Source organism: Melanotaenia boesemani, chromosome 1 (assembly GCF_017639745.1).
Source record: "Melanotaenia boesemani isolate fMelBoe1 chromosome 1, fMelBoe1.pri, whole genome shotgun sequence".
NCBI classification, from domain to species: domain Eukaryota; kingdom Metazoa; phylum Chordata; class Actinopteri; order Atheriniformes; family Melanotaeniidae; genus Melanotaenia; species Melanotaenia boesemani.
Genome location: NC_055682.1, coordinates 7,028,684 through 7,048,796, shown reverse-complemented (window position 1 = coordinate 7,048,796; position 20,113 = coordinate 7,028,684). Strand labels below are relative to the sequence as shown.

Genomic DNA, 20,113 nt, shown 5'->3' with positions numbered 1-20,113 from the left:
AAACAACAATAACTGTGGCGATCGTCAGGAAGTACATGCTGGTATTCTTACAAATATGCAAAAAAAAACAAACAAAAAAAACTTAAATGAACGTATCAATGCTTTAGTATTTACATATTTACAGAAACCTGCTCAGTGTATTGCAGTAATGTGCATGTTAAGGAGTTCATAATATTAAAAAATCACAACTTAACTGTTGCTTAAAGGTCCCATATTATGCAAAATTCACTTTTTAATGGTTTTGGAACAGTCATACTGGTCCCCCCGCATGTGTAGGAGACCCGTAAGTGTGAAACTCTTTCAGGCGCTCTCTCTCCCCCCTGCTCCACCTCTAGGGAAGTAAGCGCTGAAATGAGCTTGTTTGAAAGCGTGTACGTTATGACGTCATAAGGGACAATAACCACTCCCCACAGAGCGATGGACCCGTCTACCGGCTCTCAAAGCCCGCCCTCTAAAAATCACCTAGCGCCCAGTGTTTTTCCCTCTTCGGCAAGCCCTCGTTAGCGGACATGGCTAAGCGACAGAAGCACTGTTCTGTTTGTGGCTGCATAAATGAACACGAAAACGTTTTTTTACTTCCATCCACTGAACCCACGAGGACTGAGTGGATTAATTTTATTTTTGGAGGAAATGTACCCGGAAAACTTCCAAAGGTTTTGCATGTCTGTGGCCAGCATTTCAAAGAGGACTGTTTCCACAACAAGGGTGCATGGAAAGCAGGCTTCGCCAACCGTTTGAAGCTGAAGCCAGGTTCAATACCAACTGTCCGTGACACAGCTGGAGAGGTAAGAGCTGTACTGTTTGTCTTCTTGCTCGAACTTCTTCAGGAATGGGTTCCGGTGTTCCGGCGTTTGTTTATCCTTCACTACGCTGTAATCAGCGTCTAGTAACCGCTAAGGCCTAACCTGTCAATCACCTCATGACGGGCGATGCGATGGGCGGAGCCAACAGCTGAGCTGCTCCACCAGGGTTCCGCCCACCATAAACGGCACATTTCTGAAGCTGCTAAAAAGAGGGAGGTGAAGAGAAGCCGCTGCACTCAAACTGAGGGTCGATTTGTCCATACCATGGCGGAAATATTTTATTTAGATATTAATGAATGGTCTCAGATTGGGAATAAAGTGTATAATATGGGACCTTTAAAGGATAATTAGTAGCTCCAAAAATCAAAAAAGCTCCATTTAGAAATTCTTCAGGTTTTCATCCCTAAATGGCAAAAATGTGGAGTTAAACTGGTATGTACAGTAAGTTTCATAAGTTTAAGTTATCCTCATATTCCAGCACCAAAAACATGACCTTAAATAAGTTTGATAAGTTTGGAAAGATACATGAAATGATGGTATGTAGACTGTTTAAAGGAAATGTTCAAATTGGTTTAAGTTTACCATTATAAATGATTATATTTGTCATTGCACTGATGTCCTCTCTTTAGTAGAGACATTGTCTCCATTTCTTTTAGGCTCTGGTTAACCAACAGATAGATATATCCTCTTATGAGTATGTTTGAAGTCCTCTGGCGCTGATTTCAGCATCATTATGAGCTCTCATATCTCAGAACAGACTGTATGCCATTTTCTTTTGCCAGGAATGGGAACTCCCTTTCCCACTGAACCCAGTAATCCATCTTGACTCAAATGTGGCTACTCGTTTGCTCTGCAATATGAGCTGCAGATGGCTGACAAACTTCAGTATTTGTCTTTAATTCATGGCCACATCAGTCATTTTCACTTTTCTAAACTAAAGGGCTTACCAAGAAACTGCAGACACTCATTAACCAGGACATTTAGTGGTGGCTGTAAATAAGCTACATTCTGCTAATGTGGGGGCTAAAACTTGCAAGAACTACTAATTAAGTGCTAACTAATGACTAATTAATCCACCATTGCATTTATCTATATATATATATCTATAATTTATCATTACTGGTTTACTGTGAAGTGCTAAACATCATAGCACGTCACCATATTTAATCTGTCAAGCAAAATATTCAGTTTGTGTGACCCCTAAATGGTGTTTACTTAAGTTTTTCTTTTGCTTGTTTCTTAGATAAATTAAATCTCTTCTTTGTCAGTTTTGACAACTTATTATACAGTAACACACATACACACCAAATCTAATAATAATATTTCTTTGCAGTTACAAAGCAGATATATCTGGGATTATATAGTTAAAAAGCAGATTCAGATACACACTATACAATCCAGAGACTCTGGAGTTTTTCTTATAAAATCTTGCCTGCAGCACATGGGTTAACAATGTGCATAAAATCCCAAACTTAGACACCTTCAGCTCCTTTTAAGGAGCTTTGATTGACAAGGTGCAGAAGCCCGCTCTTCCTTGCACAGCACGAGTGTGTAGGAGAGCGTGAGTGTGAGGGAGGAGGTTGAGGCATTCGGCCTGTTAAGCATCTGCCATTAAACAGTGCAAGTTGCGTGTCTTTCACGCTACACTGCTTTCACTCCATCAGCTCTCCTTCCCAAACAGGAGTTAAGCAGGCCAGAGCAGCCCCCACCCCCCAAACACTGCAAACTGCATCAGAAATAATCATTTAAATATTATTAAAACAATTTAAAAGAGTCTGACTTTTCAAAGATTACTCAAAAAACTATTTCAATCCACATTACTATTAAACAGTCTTTAGTTGCAACTTGAGAAATACTACATAAATCCCATTCACTGCAAGTTTATATCACATATGTTACTGAAAGTTCAAGGATCCTATAGATGTTTCTCATATAGATGGTCAAAGGAAGATCAATAAATTTATTACTTTGTCCATTTATCTCCAAGTTTCACTTTCACAGTTAAGATTAATAGTATTAAAGTAAAGTATTAATTAAATTGAGTGCAAATAGTTCAGGTGACAGACTGAAAAACTGCCTCTTCTAACTGACTGTTGCATAAAACAGCTCATTACTGACATACAGTAATCTTTTGCTTTTTGAATAAATCCCATCTGTGAATATATTAAAACAGCGATAAACCCACGGGCTGGAGATGCACTCACATTTCTAACATCTGGGGCAATTTTCTCTTCACCAGTGAAGGATCTCCTTTCTTTTTTCATAGCTGGCTTTTCAAATACTCTACTGAGATTAATTAACTACGGAAACTTGTTGGCATAATTTCAATGTTTGCATATATTGCAGTAGAAAAAAATAAATAAAACAAAAGCAAGCTTTGCCAGAGATGTAGCCCGACCTTGTTCAAATCCAACTCTATCCCTAAAAAGTCCACTACAGACTTTCCTTTAAGAAAAAAATCTGTTACTTTTAGACATTGCAGGTTATTACTGACACAATAATAGATCCATAGATCCAGTATTTAAACTAATAACACACTTTTAATGCACAAACATTTAATGATGAAATGATAAAACAATGCGTTGCAAATCAGATGGAGCACAATGTTTCCCTTCGTTTAATAATAAAATAGAAGTTTGCGGTGTATGAACCTGCTGCTTGTCCACAAAACCTTTTGTTGTTGAAATCTGACCAATAAATCTGACAGAGCATTTACTTTAGTGAGATGCATAAAATTAAACAAAGTGGTTGTAAAAACTGTAGTTTATAGCTGCGTTTTCCACTGTGCTGCTGGTGATAGTCCAGACAACAGTGTTGTCTGCAGTTTCTTCAGCTTGTCCACTTGAGGCCAACTACACTTAAATAAATTTGTCTTTATACACCTCAGTGTTGAATCTAATTAAAGATTTCTATGTTTACTTGTGCATGAGGCTGAAATCTTGCCAGCTACACCAGTCTATGTGGGTCCAACTGCTTTCGCCACTGCTGACACAATGCATCCCAAATATTTGCAACCGTGTGGACGGAGTGTGCAGCTAATGCATGCACCTGGATCTGAATCTATTGATAGAAAACAAAAGACCCCAGACAAAGAAGATGATGGGCATAACACCAACATTGAGACTAGTTTTGAAGAGAGACTTTGCAGAATCTAAAACCTAAATTAGAGTTGTTGATAATCTAAATTATAAACAACTCTCAAATATGTTATGGACTCTTTACATGTCTACATATGCAACACACTGGTGCAGCTGATTTAAAAGGCAGCATGAAAAGACCTTTTTGTCTCACTACGCAATTTGTCCATTTCTCCAAAAACGTATGAAGGTAAATAGTTATTGTCCATGTATTCTGGCTTAAATGCACCATTGCACGTCACCTGGATACAAAAACACAAGATGCCAATAGCTCAATGCTGAACTCAAGGTTTTACATCAGTCTACAATCCCACAGCTGATGCCACACTGGCCATGAGTGTGTGTGGTTTTTATTGAAAGTAAGAATCAGTTTTTTCCATCTTTTATTTGGAGGTGAACATGGTTAAAAAGAAAAAAAAAATCCATTTCTTTGGTAAACAGCCTTTAAAGAGCAAAGAAGACAGCTGATTTCCTGTTAGAGTGGAAAGAAAATGTTAATGAAATGCCATGAAAAAGCTTTGAATGACATTTGATTTGTTCATCTTTGCAGGACTGCAACATCATCCATTTTTAAATTTTCAAAAAAAAGAAACAAAAAGCTGTCCTGCATATAGTCCTAGCCAGACGACATCTATCATAGCAACCAGTTTTTCACAGCCAGCAAGTCTAATATGAGAAGTGAATTTGTTTTTAAAGCAGCAGCAGAGCAGACCACCGCAGCTACAGCAGCGTTTATCAGGTGGTTGTTACATGCTACATTTCCTGAGCGATGCTGTCGCATCCTGGCCTGCAGCAGACCATCCCTACGTGTTTGGAGGAGCTAAACCACACAGGCAGCGAGCTGTTGATGAAGTGAGGGGTCACTGCGGGGCTAAGTGAGACCTCACACTGGACAAGCAGGCCAGACCTCGGGCCACCGTGGCATATGGGTGTGAAGGAGGTGAGGAAGCCGAGGAGAGGTGGGGTGGGAGGGGAGCGGCCAAGCTGTCCTCTCTGCCTCTCATGAGACCCCCAGCTGTCACAACAGACACTTACCAGCCCTCACACTAAACACCCACCAGGGAGAAAGGGGGTAGCATCCTTCCTCTTTCAAACAGGAGGATGGCAAAGAGGGAAGTGTAAGCTCTTCTTCCTGCTGCTGTGTCTGAGGAATGCTGGGATCTGCCTCCACCCTGCCACCTCTAAAGCCAGGCTGCAAACCCGCTAATTATAGCCGCTAAAGGATGAGGGTGCAACCTAAATAGCTATTTTAAGTCCACTGTGCAGAGAGAGCAGAGAGACAGTCACAGCAGGAGAGGGGAAGCTGTAACCTCAACTGTCACATAAAACACACACAGCTGCAGTGCAGGCGAGCTGAGGTCAGGCTGCAGAGAAGGTAAGATGGCAGCAGTTCACACAGTTACAGATGCTTCTTTCTTTTTGGCAATCTCACAAAGATAAAGAAAGCTAAGAGCAGGTATCACATAACTAAAAAGAACCCCAGAGACACGAGTGCATCAGCACACTCAGCATCAGTTCAAGATAATTTCCTCTGCAGAGATTTGTGCTGATGTGCAGTTTTGATTCAACCTGAAATGATACAACTTACAGAAGTAGTACAATGATTACAAAATACAATCATGCCATAGATATACAATTGTTTTTTTTTTCTAAAATCTAAATCTTATTGTTTTGTCAAATTTAGGTTAATTGTTGCAAGACAAATAAACTGTAAGAATATTTTTTTATTTTAACAGACTACATATTTAAATGTTCAAGCGATGGGTGAATTATAGAGACACTGCTATGATGATGAAAGCTGAATACATTTCAAGATTTCATGCTACAGTGCTCCTATGAGGAAGTCTGCCATTTTAATTTATGCCTATTTTACTACATCTGTTTTTTATTACATTGTTTAAAGCATCTTCTGCTTTCTGAAAAAAAAATATTTCTATTCCAGGATCAAAAATAAGCAGAATTTTCAAAGTGGCAAAAGTGTTATGGCATCCTTAATTTAATTTAATCACATATGTAAAGTTTTCCAATACAAACTAAGTTTCATCTGTATGATCCAACACTGATTCACAAAATCCAAAGATCAACTCTTTCACTGTGTAAAGTTTATTGCTGTTAGTCTCTCCTGTAATGAGAACAGAACCAAAAAGGAACTAGAAATCTAAACGAATGGGAATGTTGTTAATCTATTTTAATAGATCGGTTAAATCAGAAACGACACCAAGCCCATTTTTGTAATTATAGCAAAATCTCTTCCAAGGAGAATTTACTGTAATCACGACTTGTCTGATCAAAACTCCCATCTGCCCCCGTTTCCTAAATGCATGATGTTTACGCCACAGTCAACAAAACATAGCACCTGAAAAGCTATTGACAAGGTGTCCCGGTACCACGCGTATCACTTGACCCCATGTCAAAACACCAGTGTAACACAAGCTCAGGGAGCAGGCGAAGGTCCTGAGCTCATAAAAGAACGTGCAAGCTGGGAGCTGCACCCTCCATGTAAGAGAGGCCTCTCACTGAGAGCGTACAGCAGCGGACAGTTACTGCAGAGCTGGAAAACAGCCAGATCTGACAGAGGAGAAGACACACCTTCACCTCAGGGATCCACAACACAATGAGAAATGTGACTCAGTGACAAAAAAGAAGAGTGATGGTAGTCGTCGAGCAAATGGGATGATAGCAAGATACAGGAAGGTGCTCTTACCACGGTGCCCCATATATCCGGAAACCCTTTATGGTGACGTCCGAGTCCTGTAGGTACACACAGTTTGTGAGGAGTGACTGGACATTGTCAAAGTCCTCTGGTTTGAGTTTGGAGACTGAAGGGAATCTGTAGTAATCCTGCTTGATCAGCTCGGCCATAAAGTCTTTATCAAAGGTCAGCTCGTGGTTCCCGGCGATCACCACCTTAAACTCATACGGGAGGCCACCTAGAAGAGATGAGGACAAGCAGCAGAGGAGTTGTAAGCTAAAGTCCCAAATTCACATGTGCATCCTCATATTAAACAGATTTACTCTGGATCATTTAAGCTCAGAGCTCTTAAACAAGACTATACTTTTCTCAAACCATCATATCAGATCAATGGCAGCAGAAGTACAGCTGGAGCAACATTTGGAGAATCAAAACTGAAGCCCAGGACTTTGGATCAATATGTTAGAACTGAAGTCTGACCAATATAGGAACACTGAAGTGACTCATCTAAAAATATTGGCAATTTCCCTCCAAAAACTGATTGTATTAGTCATATGCTGAAACCAGCGAACCAGGATTAAAACTCTCCAAACCTGATTGTATATGGAACCTGCACAAACCAAATGTACTATAAATTAATTTGCTACAGCTACACCATACAGATCATTTAAAAAGAATGAAAATAATGAGGTGTTTCATAACTCAGAAACTTTGAAAGATCTGAGCAAAATTCAGATGGTTCAGTTTCAAAGGTTCATATGCACTCACTGGCCACTTTATTAGATACACCACAAATAGCTAATCACCCAATCACATGGCAGCAACTCAAAGCATTTAGGTGGAAAATGAGCACCGAGCATCTGAATGAGGGAGAAAAGGGACTTATTTGACTTTGAAAGTGACATGGTTGTTGGTGCCAGACTGGCTGGTCTCTGAGCACATCAACGTCCAACCTTGAAGCAGATGGGCTACAGCAGCAGAAGACCACACCGGGTGCCCCCTGTCAACCAAGAGCAGGAAACTGAGGCTAAAATTCACACAGACTCACCAACACTGGACACTGGAATATGGAAAAACATGGCCTGGTCTGATGAGTCTCTATGTCAGCTCCACATTAGGTAGGCTGAGAATTGGGTGGAAACAACATTAAAGCATGGATCCATCCTGCTTTAAGGCTGCTGCTGGTGGTGTAATGGTGTGAGGATTATTTTTTTGGCACACCCCTTAGTACCAATGTGGCATGCCTTAACAACCACAGCCTACCTGAGAACTGTTGATGTCAATGTCCATCCTTTAACGACCACAGTGTACCTGTTGGGTTTTGTGGGGTTTTTCTTATGTGGGTTTTTTGTCCTGCTTCTACCTTCCTTGTATCACTTGAGACAACTGATTTCTGTCTCCCTTAAACTTTAAAGCCAGGATCTACTCTTCAGCTGGTGTGAGTGTGTCTGCTTTCCAGCAGTAGTGTTTAGCCAAATCTGTTACAGTTCATTTAAAAAGACGTTTTAGCTATTGAACATGCCCACCGGTCCAGATCTTCAGTCAGGATTCAGTTAGTACTCATCCATCCTCTGGTCACTCAGCACCGCCACCCTCACCTACCTGGAAGGTTCAGTTTCTTACCACTCAGGTAAAAATCCTCACCGTCAGTAGTTCTCATTTCACTTTGGATCAGATTTCCTGGGATTAACCTGTGGATTCCCCAGTTTAATCTTCTCTAGCAGTCTCCATCTGATTCTCTCCCCACCTTCCTGCGCAAGCATCCACAACCCAGCAACTTTGGTGTCATCTTGTCAATAAATACCTCATAAATTGCAATCTCTTTGTTATTTTGGGTCCTGTCTCCTTTTCCAAACCACAAGACATACAATCTTCTGATGGCTACTTCCAGCAGGATGATGCACCATGCCACTAAGCTCAGATCATCTCCACCTGCTTTCTAGAACATGACGATGTTCACTGTATTCCAGTGATAAAGTGGCTGATGGGTGTATATTTTCTTCTTTACGATAAACACTTGCTACAGCTTGCTGTTATGGCAACGCTACATATTGTGTTTTTATTATCACTGGAATATGTAACCATGTGAAATCTAATGAAAAAGCCTGGATTAAAATTACTCCACATTTACAAACGTGACTTAAATTTTAAATAACACCTTTTACTGCTTTTCACAGTCAGCAAATCTTCTGGTGACAAAGAACGTAAAAGTAATCTGAATATTGACTTTTTTATGCTCTTCTTTGGCAAATTATTTACGTAGTTTAACTTTTTATAATACCTACCTGACACAGTTCTCCATCAAAGCAGAACTGTATTTCATAAAAACATGGGGGCTGTGTATACGTTCCAGCTGGTAAAGCAGTTTCTACAGAAACAGTAGTTTCTAAACATTTTCTATGTGGAGCAAATACACTCCCCCTGTAACTGTCTGTGTACCGAACCCAAAGCACAGATCATGACTGCAAAGAAAGTAAGATAATTGGAGAGGAAACATATCTTCAATTCACACAGTCATAGAGGTTACAACCACAGCTGACAGTCCAGCTTGACCCCTGCAGACCACTGTCAATCTCTGTTGATGTCAGGCAGCTGGAAAAAGCATGAACCTGAACCTGAACTAAATAGAGAAGAACATCCATTACAGTCCTCATCCCCTCATCTTTCAACTCGCGCTGTGCCCTTTTCGCTCTCCTCTGTCGAGGTGATTTGTCCCGGTTCCCCTCCGCTATCAAGAAACTGACTTGCTACTTTATTCCAGCCGACTGAGCACTCAACAAAAGGTTCTGGCCTTCATCACCTTCTATTCACTCTGTATTTCTCTTTCCTCTCCTGGATTCAGTTTTTCATGGTTGATTTTGTTCCAGTTTTGCCTCCTTTCTTTATATGTGGTTGCCTTGTCTGATCTGTACAGACTAATAAGAGGGATAATTTATGTGTAGAGTTAACTGAATCAGCCATGGGAAAATAGGTGCTGCAAGACTCTGTTTCCAGCACCAACAACCCAAACCAAGGTAACAGGAATTATAACAAGGCAGCAACTAATGGGTATTATAATGACTTAATCTGGTTATTTTCTTAACATGGGCTTGACTTCAAAATTTCAGAAAACTGAAAAATATCTGTCACAAGTGATTTATCTAATGAGGTGTGAATAAGAGGCTTTTTGTCAAAACTTACATCCAAAATGAAGATTTAGGTGATGAATACACATCTGGAGAAAACAGCACAAGCTATGTGGAAAAACCACCATGCAAAAAAAAAAAAAAAAAAATGCTGTATTTTGGTAAGAGGCTACAATTAAAATAGGGGGCCAGGTTTCCCTCAATCTGACATCTGCAACTTTATGAAACAGACCCAACCAAGAGTTAAATTTCAGCCTAAGTTAAAGACAACTGTGAGGCTGGCTGAAGCCCTAAAAGCTTTAGATAGAAAGCCAAAAACCTACCATCATTGTAGGATCTTACAAACACGTGGCCTGTTGAGTTGGAGAAATCTAATCAAGCTCGGAGACTCTGACCTGCTCTTCCATATAAATGTAATTTTACTATTCTAATATTATGCACTTAACTATGAACTTGGTTCGTTTCCGTTATGATTCTCACTCAACTTTGTATTGAATAATGTTTTTTTAAGACAGTTTGCACTTTCGAGAAGTTTGTTGCCTTTAGTGCACTGCTGCTTTTTGTGGTATTGTGCTGTAACTTTGCTCTTTTTCAAAAACATACAGAACATGTTTATTGATTAAAACAACATAAAGAAACTAAAGCAAAGCAAAATAATTTGCATATATTACAGGATAATTGCAGCATTTACAAATGGCATGCCTGCATCCACCCACATAGACTTTGACTGACAGGGTAATTCTCGTCGCTCCACAGTGTGGCATGTTGCTGTAACCAACTGACAAGTTATGAAGCAGGTCAGGTGGACGAATGGGATAAAATGTTCAATAAAGAGTCCAAAATGTGCAAACTGAAGGGAAAAAAAAACAAACAAACAAACAAAAAAAAACTAGAAAATGTGAAAGAAAAAGACGTGAGCGCAATGCTTCAGTTTGCAGTAACACAACTACAACAAAAAATAATAAAAACCGAATTCATTAAAATACAATGGCTCGATAAAAATTCAGCCTACCACATCCTGCTCGACTGTATACGTGTGTGTGTGTGTGTAATTCTGTAAGGGTGTGCTCTCCAATGCTGGAGATGAAAGAATCATGGCTCCCTGGTCTATAGGTTTCATTCCTGCTGCTCTAAATTAGCTTTCGTCGCATCTCAGGATCATAAATTCCCGTCTAACTTTAAATGAAAGCGCCGCCTCTCAGTCCCCCAGCACTCTAACTGGATCATGCATCCATTTACACACTCAAATGCACACACACAACCCAGAGCGAAGCACAGTCTTCACCACCACCAGGCAGGGAAACGCTGGCGAAAAACTAAATTACAAACAACTCCAACTGCATTATTCCACTGGGAATTTCTCCTGCTTTTTATTGCCACTGTGATTTATCTTATAGAGCCTTGATGGAGTGATGTACCTGGACTTTTTCTTTTTCATTCTTCACTGACAAACAGGTATCCAAACAACACCCTGCTTCTGGATAAAGGCTTGAAATGTTTTGTCATACTTTTTAAACAGGTAGATGTTAACATTGGACACATTTAATGTGTTTTAATTAAAAAGTATTTTTTCACACTACTGAAAAAAAGGGGATTTAAAAACTATTGAACAGATACTCCACAGGAAACCAAAGATGACAATCGAAGATAATTAATCTGTCATCTCTTCTCACATCTCAAATGGATCCACAGTAAAAAATATGACAAAATCTTATTTTTTTAAATTGGAAGCAGGATATAAAATGTTGCTTCTATATAAATAAACCAGCTATCTGTCAGTCTATCCACATTTATTCAGATTATGTCAAAATGTACAAAAGCTAAATAAATAAGGATCTGAAATTAACTTTCTAGCTACAGAGACGAATTAATTTCGAGTTTGAAATGATTTTAGTCCAAAATGGCATTGAAAATTTACACCTGATGGATGCTGAAGCCTCAAATGCTGTCTTCTCTTCAACAGTCTAACACGCAGCTAAAAAGGGAGATCAGAGTCAGAGCGCCAGCAACAGATCGGCCGGGTCAGGGAGGGCTGGCTCCTCCGCATCGATCTCCAATGATCGCCGGCGAGAGGCCAAGCAGCAGTCGATGGCCCGGACAAACTGCTGTCTCCTCTGAGTGTGTGAGAGGAGCAAACAGAGGAGGCAGCCAAGGATCACACACTCACCATTCAGTTAAGAAAAAAAAAGCTCCTGGCTTACAAACCCTGCTGCCAACAAAGATTTTATCCATTATTCTATTAGTCTCTCTTGAAACAGATTCCACTGCAGAAAAAGCTTTGAGCTGTTAAACCTCCGACCAACGAGATGCTGCTTTTGTTTTAGTTGTACAAACACTGACTTTTGTACAGCTTCGTTCTCTGAACAAATGAAGCTAACAGCAGCTAAAGCTGTCCAAGCTTTACTTTCAGTTCTAACAGATTCTCATTTTCTAGCACTAACCCAGAGTTTCATATGAGACAGCTGTAGTATCAGTGGAAAACCCAGTTCTCTGAATCCTGTAACTCTTAATTCTCACCAGGCTGCAAAATGTTGTACTTCTTTGTAAAAAATCCAGACTGTCAACACACACACACACACACACACACACACACACATACACACACATATATATATATATATATATATATATAATAAAAGCCTTTATTAATGGACATTTAAAGTTGAGCCAGACTGCAAGAATAAAAATAACTGTGGACTGAAAATACATAGTTTTAAAACTTACATAAATACAACATTTTGACCTTTTCTGAGAAACTACAGCTGCTTTCACACATGTTTAAGTTGAGGACAACTTAAAGAAAAAAAAACCTATCTTTCCCATGCTCTTATCTTAATTATAAAATGCATGCAAACACAAACTCCATCCAGCAAATGCTTCCCCAGCAAAAACATGTTTAGTCAATGCAACATAAGAATATAATGTTTTTACTGCTCCTGTGTAATAATAATAATCCATCCTTTTTCCTTTCCTCCTCCTTTTTCATGACTCTGACTATAACTGTATTGTAAATATTCTCAAACATTTTCCACTTTCGTCTGCACTGATTCTCCATTATAGCTGATATGTCTGTTTTCACATCCTTAAATGGGCAAACACACCAGCATATACCGTGACAGAATGTTAGATTTTCTCCTTGTGCAAGTCAGTCCGAGATATTGGAGTGTATTTTGTGGTATTTTAAGGGACCAGCATCAGACACATGTATGAGTGAGTCAGACAAATTATGCACATCACTGTGAGTGGCTAATAAATCAGATTTTAAAGGTTAATAATAAGTTCAGGACTGCGTTCTGTTTCCACTCTGATGGCCAATGCTTCACTGCTCACTTTCAGTCATTTAAAGCTCAGATTTCATTTTCAGAGTTGTGCCTGCAACTGTAGGTGGTCTCCCAACCTCCAAACAACAAATGAACTCTGCTAATTAATATAAACCTCTTTTTCTGTCTAATTTGGTCTTTTATTATTGTTCATGTGGGTGGTTGCTACACATGCAAACATTATAAAGTCTGGTAACCAACAATATAAAAAAAAGAAACAGACTCAATCATTTAACTTTGAACTCTGACCCAAGATATGGATTAATGCATCCCTGATTGACAATGAGGTTTACAGAGAGAAAAAAACATTGAAAGAGCAGGAGAATGTGAAAAAAATCATTTTAAGTTAAACTGCTGCCAAATTTCCAGTGAAATTCTGCTGAAAACCTCCTGAGAACAGTAAAAGTTTGAGGATTGGATTATGCTGGAGTGGTTTGAGCAGCTTCTATTAACTGGATTCCACCCCCCTCCCCTAGCTGTAAAAACTGGGTCAGTGTTTGAATCCATGGGGGCTGCTGCGAATCCAGACTGACTGCAGTCCCCTGTCATCTTTAGACAGGCAAAACTTTGACAGCCACCTTTAAACTCATCAGGCCGCCAGCGTTTGATACTTCAAACACGAGTGCCGATGACTGTTGGGTTGTTAGGCCGTCCGTCCGTTCATGTACAGGTCTCATAAGCACAACTTCAGAAAACACTTGAGGGACTCTGGTCATACGTAGCGAAACGAACATTTCTAAGAACGGATTAAAGCTTAAGGTTACAGTGACCTCAAAGCTGTTTAACACTAAAATTTGCATCACTGGCTCTAATCATCTTTAATGGCCAAACATGTATAATCTCACACATTTCATTTAATTCCTTTGAAGCCTTCACTGTCTATTAGAAATGTGGATCTTTGATGGCTTCCTGATTGGATTTCAAATTCCCTTTTAATGATTCAATGCAGATTTCTTTTTACAATAACTGTAAGATGAGACTCCTTCAATATGAAATCCAGTCTGCTTGTTTTAGTTAACAGAATCAGTGCCTCTTTAGCCAGGAAACATTTTTTTCTTAAACAAAGCTGTCATCAGCTTTTTAATTCTTGGAGTACAACATTTCTTTGGCATTTTACAGCAAGTGATTCTACCTCAACCACCTATGCATCTTTATTGTTCTGCTATGGCCTGACAATCACCAGCTAACCATCAGATACTCTCTGAGACTCAGTGACTCTCACAGATGTTCTGTTGCTGCATTGATGCAGAAATGGCTACATAAACATGCATGTTAGAACTGAAGAACTTCCACACCTCTATCTATAAAAAGTTTATTAGTCTGGACAGAAGTGAAGCGCGATCATTAAAGTTTTACACTCTGAAGAGGGAAAAAATAAGTTGTGAATTTTCTTAAATCATCGCTGTTCATAATTTAGACAGAACTGCTGAAGTTCACTGTTCACTTTGAGAAAACACATTCAGACTAACAATTTCAGCACATTTAAAAAAGAAATAAAGAAATTCATTTATAGAAAAAAGCTATCAGTATTGAAATAAATATGGGTTTTGAAGATAAATATCACAGCCAAACCCAGACGTTGAATACTGACAGAAACATTAAGCAGCGTTTCCAGATGGAACACAGCTAATTTTTCACTTGGCTAATCAGTTGTACACTTCAACCCCGTCAGACAGTAAAGAAAAACAAAGAGAAATTCACAGCATTTAACACCATGTACACTTAGTTTTTATAGTATTCTTGTAGGTAAGGTGTTAGAGTGACACCTCTGGCTCATCCCAAAACTCTCAATGAACTCAGTTTATTCCAGGTTTTTTATTTTCTTTGCATGTTTATGAACTTAAGTATCCTAGCTTTAGATGCTGCACAAATATTCTTTGTTTAAACAATTAATCTCATGAAGATTGGCTTTCACCACACCCTGTGCCCAGGTTGAGTTTTATCCATATATAACAGCAATGTATTTTGACAATCAGCCTTTCAAAGTGATTTTGGACATTGCCTCCAAATAACTGATCAAGAGGGAAATGCAAACTAATAAACAAACCAGGAATTTGTATTGTGAGTGTGAAACGTGACTACATTAGAGAGAAAAACGCCTCGGCTGGACGAAACACAGACTTTGGGGAGTGGAATCGCACATACAAAACTTCCACACAGATTTCCCACCCACAGCATGAGGCCAGAAGGACAGGTCAAAGGTTAACTGAACCAGGTTGTAAGGTCAGCGGGGTTAAACTGGACACTTTAGGACAGCAGCTGGGGGGGTCATCTGGAGTGGAAGGGGGATCTTTGTGTGGTCTGGTCACCAGTTAAGCATGCCTGTTGCCATTCCTCCTGCTCCTCGCAGCCAGTGCATGTCAGTGGGGTGTGATCATGAAAGTGGTGTGTGCACTCTGTGAGTTGTGGGTGAATGTGTGTTAAACAGCTCTGTACCTAGCCAGTCGTTGAACTTCTTAACCTCAGATGGCAGGCCAAGCTCAGTGAAGTCGCCCATGTGCAGGAGCACATCGCCGTAGGGCATCTGGATGCCATCTGTACGCGAGTGTGTGTCCGAAACACACACAAACCTGGTGTGCCCCGCCGGCTTGGGAGTGTCATAAGGAATGGGGTCCACCCTGTAAAGACACGAGAGAGAGAGGGATGACATGAAGGATGGTCTGACCAGCACAAGATTCTGGACTGTAGGTCATAGCTAATTGGTTGGTTTCATGCCTGTTCACACATAATTTGTTTCTCTCCAAGTAATTCAATTACACAGGTTTGAAAGAGCAGTAATAAATACAGGTTGATCATTTTAAATCCACCATTAGAAAAATGTTATGAAACTGATTTCTGATCCATTAAATCACAATGTTACCAGTAAAATAAAACGTCCAACATATTTTATGGATTAGAACATAAAAGATCCACTTATTTCTTCTGTCTCCACAGGTTTTATGTGGTGACTTTTTTCACTTTGAATGCCAACCTCTCCCAAAAAAACAGAGCGTGGACTTTTTCATGTCTTTGTGATGTTGCAAAAAGACATATCTTTAGAAGATTCATGCTAATTTCATACCTCGTAGCAGGAGAAACAGTAGAGAAACTGACCATTTGGTGTGAAAAATGAATTCAACGGTTCACAAATAACACATGCAGATCTGCACAATGCATCTCTAAGAAAAGAGGAGACATTACAACCATCACTCTGGTTGATATGTGCACAGATGAAAGGCAACATTTTCTTTTTTTTTACTAGCTAAACAGACAGAGAATTAAGGCATGCCATGTCCTTTCAATCCATTATCTGAAAAAACATTTAGACACAAGTCTGGACAAACAACAACTAAAAAGGGTCCCTTTATTCAGCCTTCTTGTTTATAATAAGCATGTCTGCTAAAAAGGAAGAAAACCCTCATCATTATTATTATTTTTTGCTAAAAGGAAAGATAGGAAGAAAAAAAAATCATCTTGTCAGTAATTGAAGTGTCCAACGTGCAATTGTCCAGCACTCTGCCACCAGACCATTATTTCATTAAAAGGGATGTCACTCTGTCGGCAAAATCAGACACATAATCAACCCTGCAATCTTCAACCTGACACGCACACACAAACGGGGTCTACTCGCGTATGTGCACAAACACGGCACAGTAAAAGCTGCAGAGGATGAAATGAAAATGTTTCAGACTGATGGACGTCGTTGAGGGAGAAAACGGGGGCAAAAAGCAACATTGCACCGCGTGGATTTCTTGTTTGGAGGCAATTTTCAGATTTTTATGACAATTTGAGTGAAATCTCACTGATGAAAAGCTAAGGGGCAGACAGATACCTGTTGTTTTTTTCTTTATAATACAATCACGTTAACTTTAACACATTAGTTTACACACTGGTCACTGCGAGAGCAACCCTCAGTAATATGTATCATCTTGACTGTTTGAAGTCCATTAATCTGTATTCTCTTTCTTTATGCTGCAAATAGTAATATTCTTCACCATGATGTAGAATTGGGGGATTCAACAATGCATATTACTTTAATCAAAGCACTCAGTGGGACCACAGCCATGCCATATTGTGATTAAAATAAGGACATTTTTTTATCATTTCAAGCATCAACAAGGAAAAACAACAAACTAAGTTAGTTTATTTTGTCAATCTTGTGACATACCTGCATAAAAATTACTTATTCCACTAAAAAAAAACCAAAAAAAAACATTAAAACTCATAATCACCGATTATATAAAAAAAGTCCTTAAACAACTAGAGGTAAAAGTGCAGATTTTACAGTTGTTGTGTTTCTATGAAAACAGACAATGAAAGAAGCGTGAACCATGTGACGCTGCCCCTCGTGTCACTAAAACAGCCATGCTTCCGATGTGACCGATCAGAGTGTGTCCATGACTGGCAGCATTCAGCCCAACGCCTCAGATGCCGCTAGAAGCTGAAACTGCTGCTGGGACCTCTGCAGAAAATCATTCTTATTTCCTTTAATCTGCCAGACATGAATGTTTGTTATAAAGACTCTTTGTTAAAAGTCAGCGGTCACATTAAAGAAATATTCAGTCTCATTTATTTTGCTGCATGTCAACAAAAGCAGCCTCCTCCCTTCCTGCTCTCACCATGAATTTAACTTTTGTGTGCTTTATTAAATTGGCTTTGTGCAATTAAATTTACTCATTAAACGTGTCTATGTGTTCTAACCAAAGTCATAGACTCTGTGACGCTAAGTCGTCTTATTACAGCTCCATCAAGACATGCTTTTTGTTCTCTTGTCTTTTACTTTCTTTGTCATTTATGCAGTTTTCTGCTGCTAACTTGACTTCTGTAAAATCAAATTTAACTTTTGTTGTTTGTGCATTGGGCTAGTATGAGACACTGTAGTAGCCAAATAAAAAGTATAACATAAAATAAAATATCTGTTGCCCTGATTTCTAATGATCAGTCAAAGGAAAACTCCCATGTTGGATGCCATCTGAACAAACTTTAGTTGAACGAGGCATGTCAGTGGTGTGAGCTCAACGGTGTTGATGGTGCACGAATGAAATGTGCTGTGTTGGATCTTGGTTGAATCCTTACAGGCTTGAAACAAACTTTTTGACTGTGGGGTCACTTATTTGTAAAAACAGAGACAACCTTGCAGTGGCGGCAGGAAAGTGATGCAACAGAAGTAAAAATTACCCAAACCATTGCCTGGTTTCAGGAAACAAACTGCACAAGAACTCTGTCTTCAATATTTTCACCTGTAACCTGCAGTCGGTCAGTATTGTGTAGCCACTGGTACCGTGCTTGTTTTATAGCTATGCAGCCTCAGATGGAAGAGCTCAGCTTTGCTCTCAACACTGAAGCCGAGCAGGCCTGCACTACATATTAAACACACTGAACAAAATGAAAAACCAGCCACAGAGATAATGATATTTACTATTGACTGTGTGCAGTAAATAAGTCTCGGTGCTCCTGCACACACACACACACACACACACACACACACACACACACACACATTACTCTAAGCCAGCAGAGAGGCGCATACATTGCAGTGTGGCTGCTGATTAGATTTGGTGCTCTGTGGTGCCTGGATGCCATGCAGCTTGACTGGATTCGACAGTTCTCGTCATGGAGAAAGGATGAATGCTGAACCACATGGGGCAACAAAACAGCCACAAACACACTCATACGTGTATGTATATATCATACACATACACACATATACACCCACACATGCATATTAAAACAAAGCCAGGAGAAAAACAACCTCCATCTCCTCCCCTTTCCTTTGAGATTTAATCCATCCGGAGAATGTAAGTAAATACCAGCAGCCCCTATCAATTAGAGCAGGCTCAGGCCAAGAAACCTTCATGATAGTAATGCATTGGTCTCTCACACACACTAAAAGATAGAGAGCCCCAGTTTTTCCTGTAACATATGACTGTATAACAATCCAGAGCTTCATTAGTAATGTATACAGAAGTTGAGGAGTTCAGCAGAGACCTCTGATCTATTGTAAACGGAGACGGTGAAAATGAAAAACTCTTCCTGCGCTCCAGCAGCAGGTAAAAGAATATTCTCCAGTGACAGACTGAACTGTGTTAGCATGAAGGTTCGTGTTAACATGTCTGAGCTTCAGCGTGACATCAGAGGGAAGACTGGAGAGGGAAAAGAGCAGGGGAGAAGGGAAATGCTAATGCGCTCGGGGAGGGCACGAGCACACTCTGAAATCCGCCATGACATTGGAGCTGACACAAAACCGAGGTCTGCAGCGGCAAAAATATCTGCGCGATGGAAGAAAAATGTCTGTGATCCTTCAGCAGAGAAACCTCAGGGCATTAGCTCCTCCTCACCTTCAGCTGGAACATCACAGCAAATATTAACCTGAAAATGTTTGCTGGAATCCATGAACTGTTTCACATTTCAGTCTTCGATTCAGGAAACTTCATTTTGATACTCCAACTTATTCATTTGTATTTTACTCATGAAGTATTTCTTAGCTATACCTGCCAGACATATCGGATATGTATGCTTAATTACTAAGGTCCGATATATTTAAAAATAATATTAATTTTTAAAAAATTCATCAATAAATTGAATAAAATGTACTAAATTCGTTGAAAATTCAGTTAACATTAGCTTTAATAATTAACTAACAAAGTCTAAAATAATAGCTATAAAGCCCTAAACAAATGCAACCGATGCGATTTATTCTAAAAAAAATTGCAGAAAGTAGAAATGAAACACGTTTAAATAGTGAAAAACTCCACTCAACCCATTAAGAGTTATTAGTTACATGTGTCATACAGCAGGCGAGAGTACCAGTGTGAGAAATGAAACACCAGCCTGGGAGAGGCAGACGGAGGGAAAGGGAGTGCTCTCTGATGTCTGTGGGAGGATATTTCGTTTGACGGAGCTCTCTTGGCTCCGTGGCCTTTTGGAAAAACACACAAGCAAACAGGGTCAGAGTTCAGCCTGAGCCCGCTCCTTCAAAAGCGACACTTAACTCGCAGCAGATAAGAAGGTCGGCGTTTCGAGCTCTTTGAGGACACTTCATCATGACTGATTGCAA

At 39.6% G+C, this 20,113-nt stretch overlaps 1 protein-coding gene across 2 annotated transcripts in view; it reads right to left on the bottom strand.

Moving 5' to 3' along the window:
• mpped2a (metallophosphoesterase domain containing 2a) overlaps positions 1-20,113 on the bottom strand; it is an 85,026-nt gene that overhangs the window by 39,887 nt on the left and 25,026 nt on the right. For both annotated transcript variants that reach the window (XM_041991324.1, XM_041991333.1), the window contains exons 3-4: positions 15,514-15,695; positions 6,645-6,870 (exon numbers count right to left, since the gene is read on the bottom strand). In XM_041991324.1, the coding sequence (XP_041847258.1) occupies positions 6,645-6,870; positions 15,514-15,695 (408 nt within the window). The remainder of the gene's footprint in view (positions 1-6,644; positions 6,871-15,513; positions 15,696-20,113) is intronic.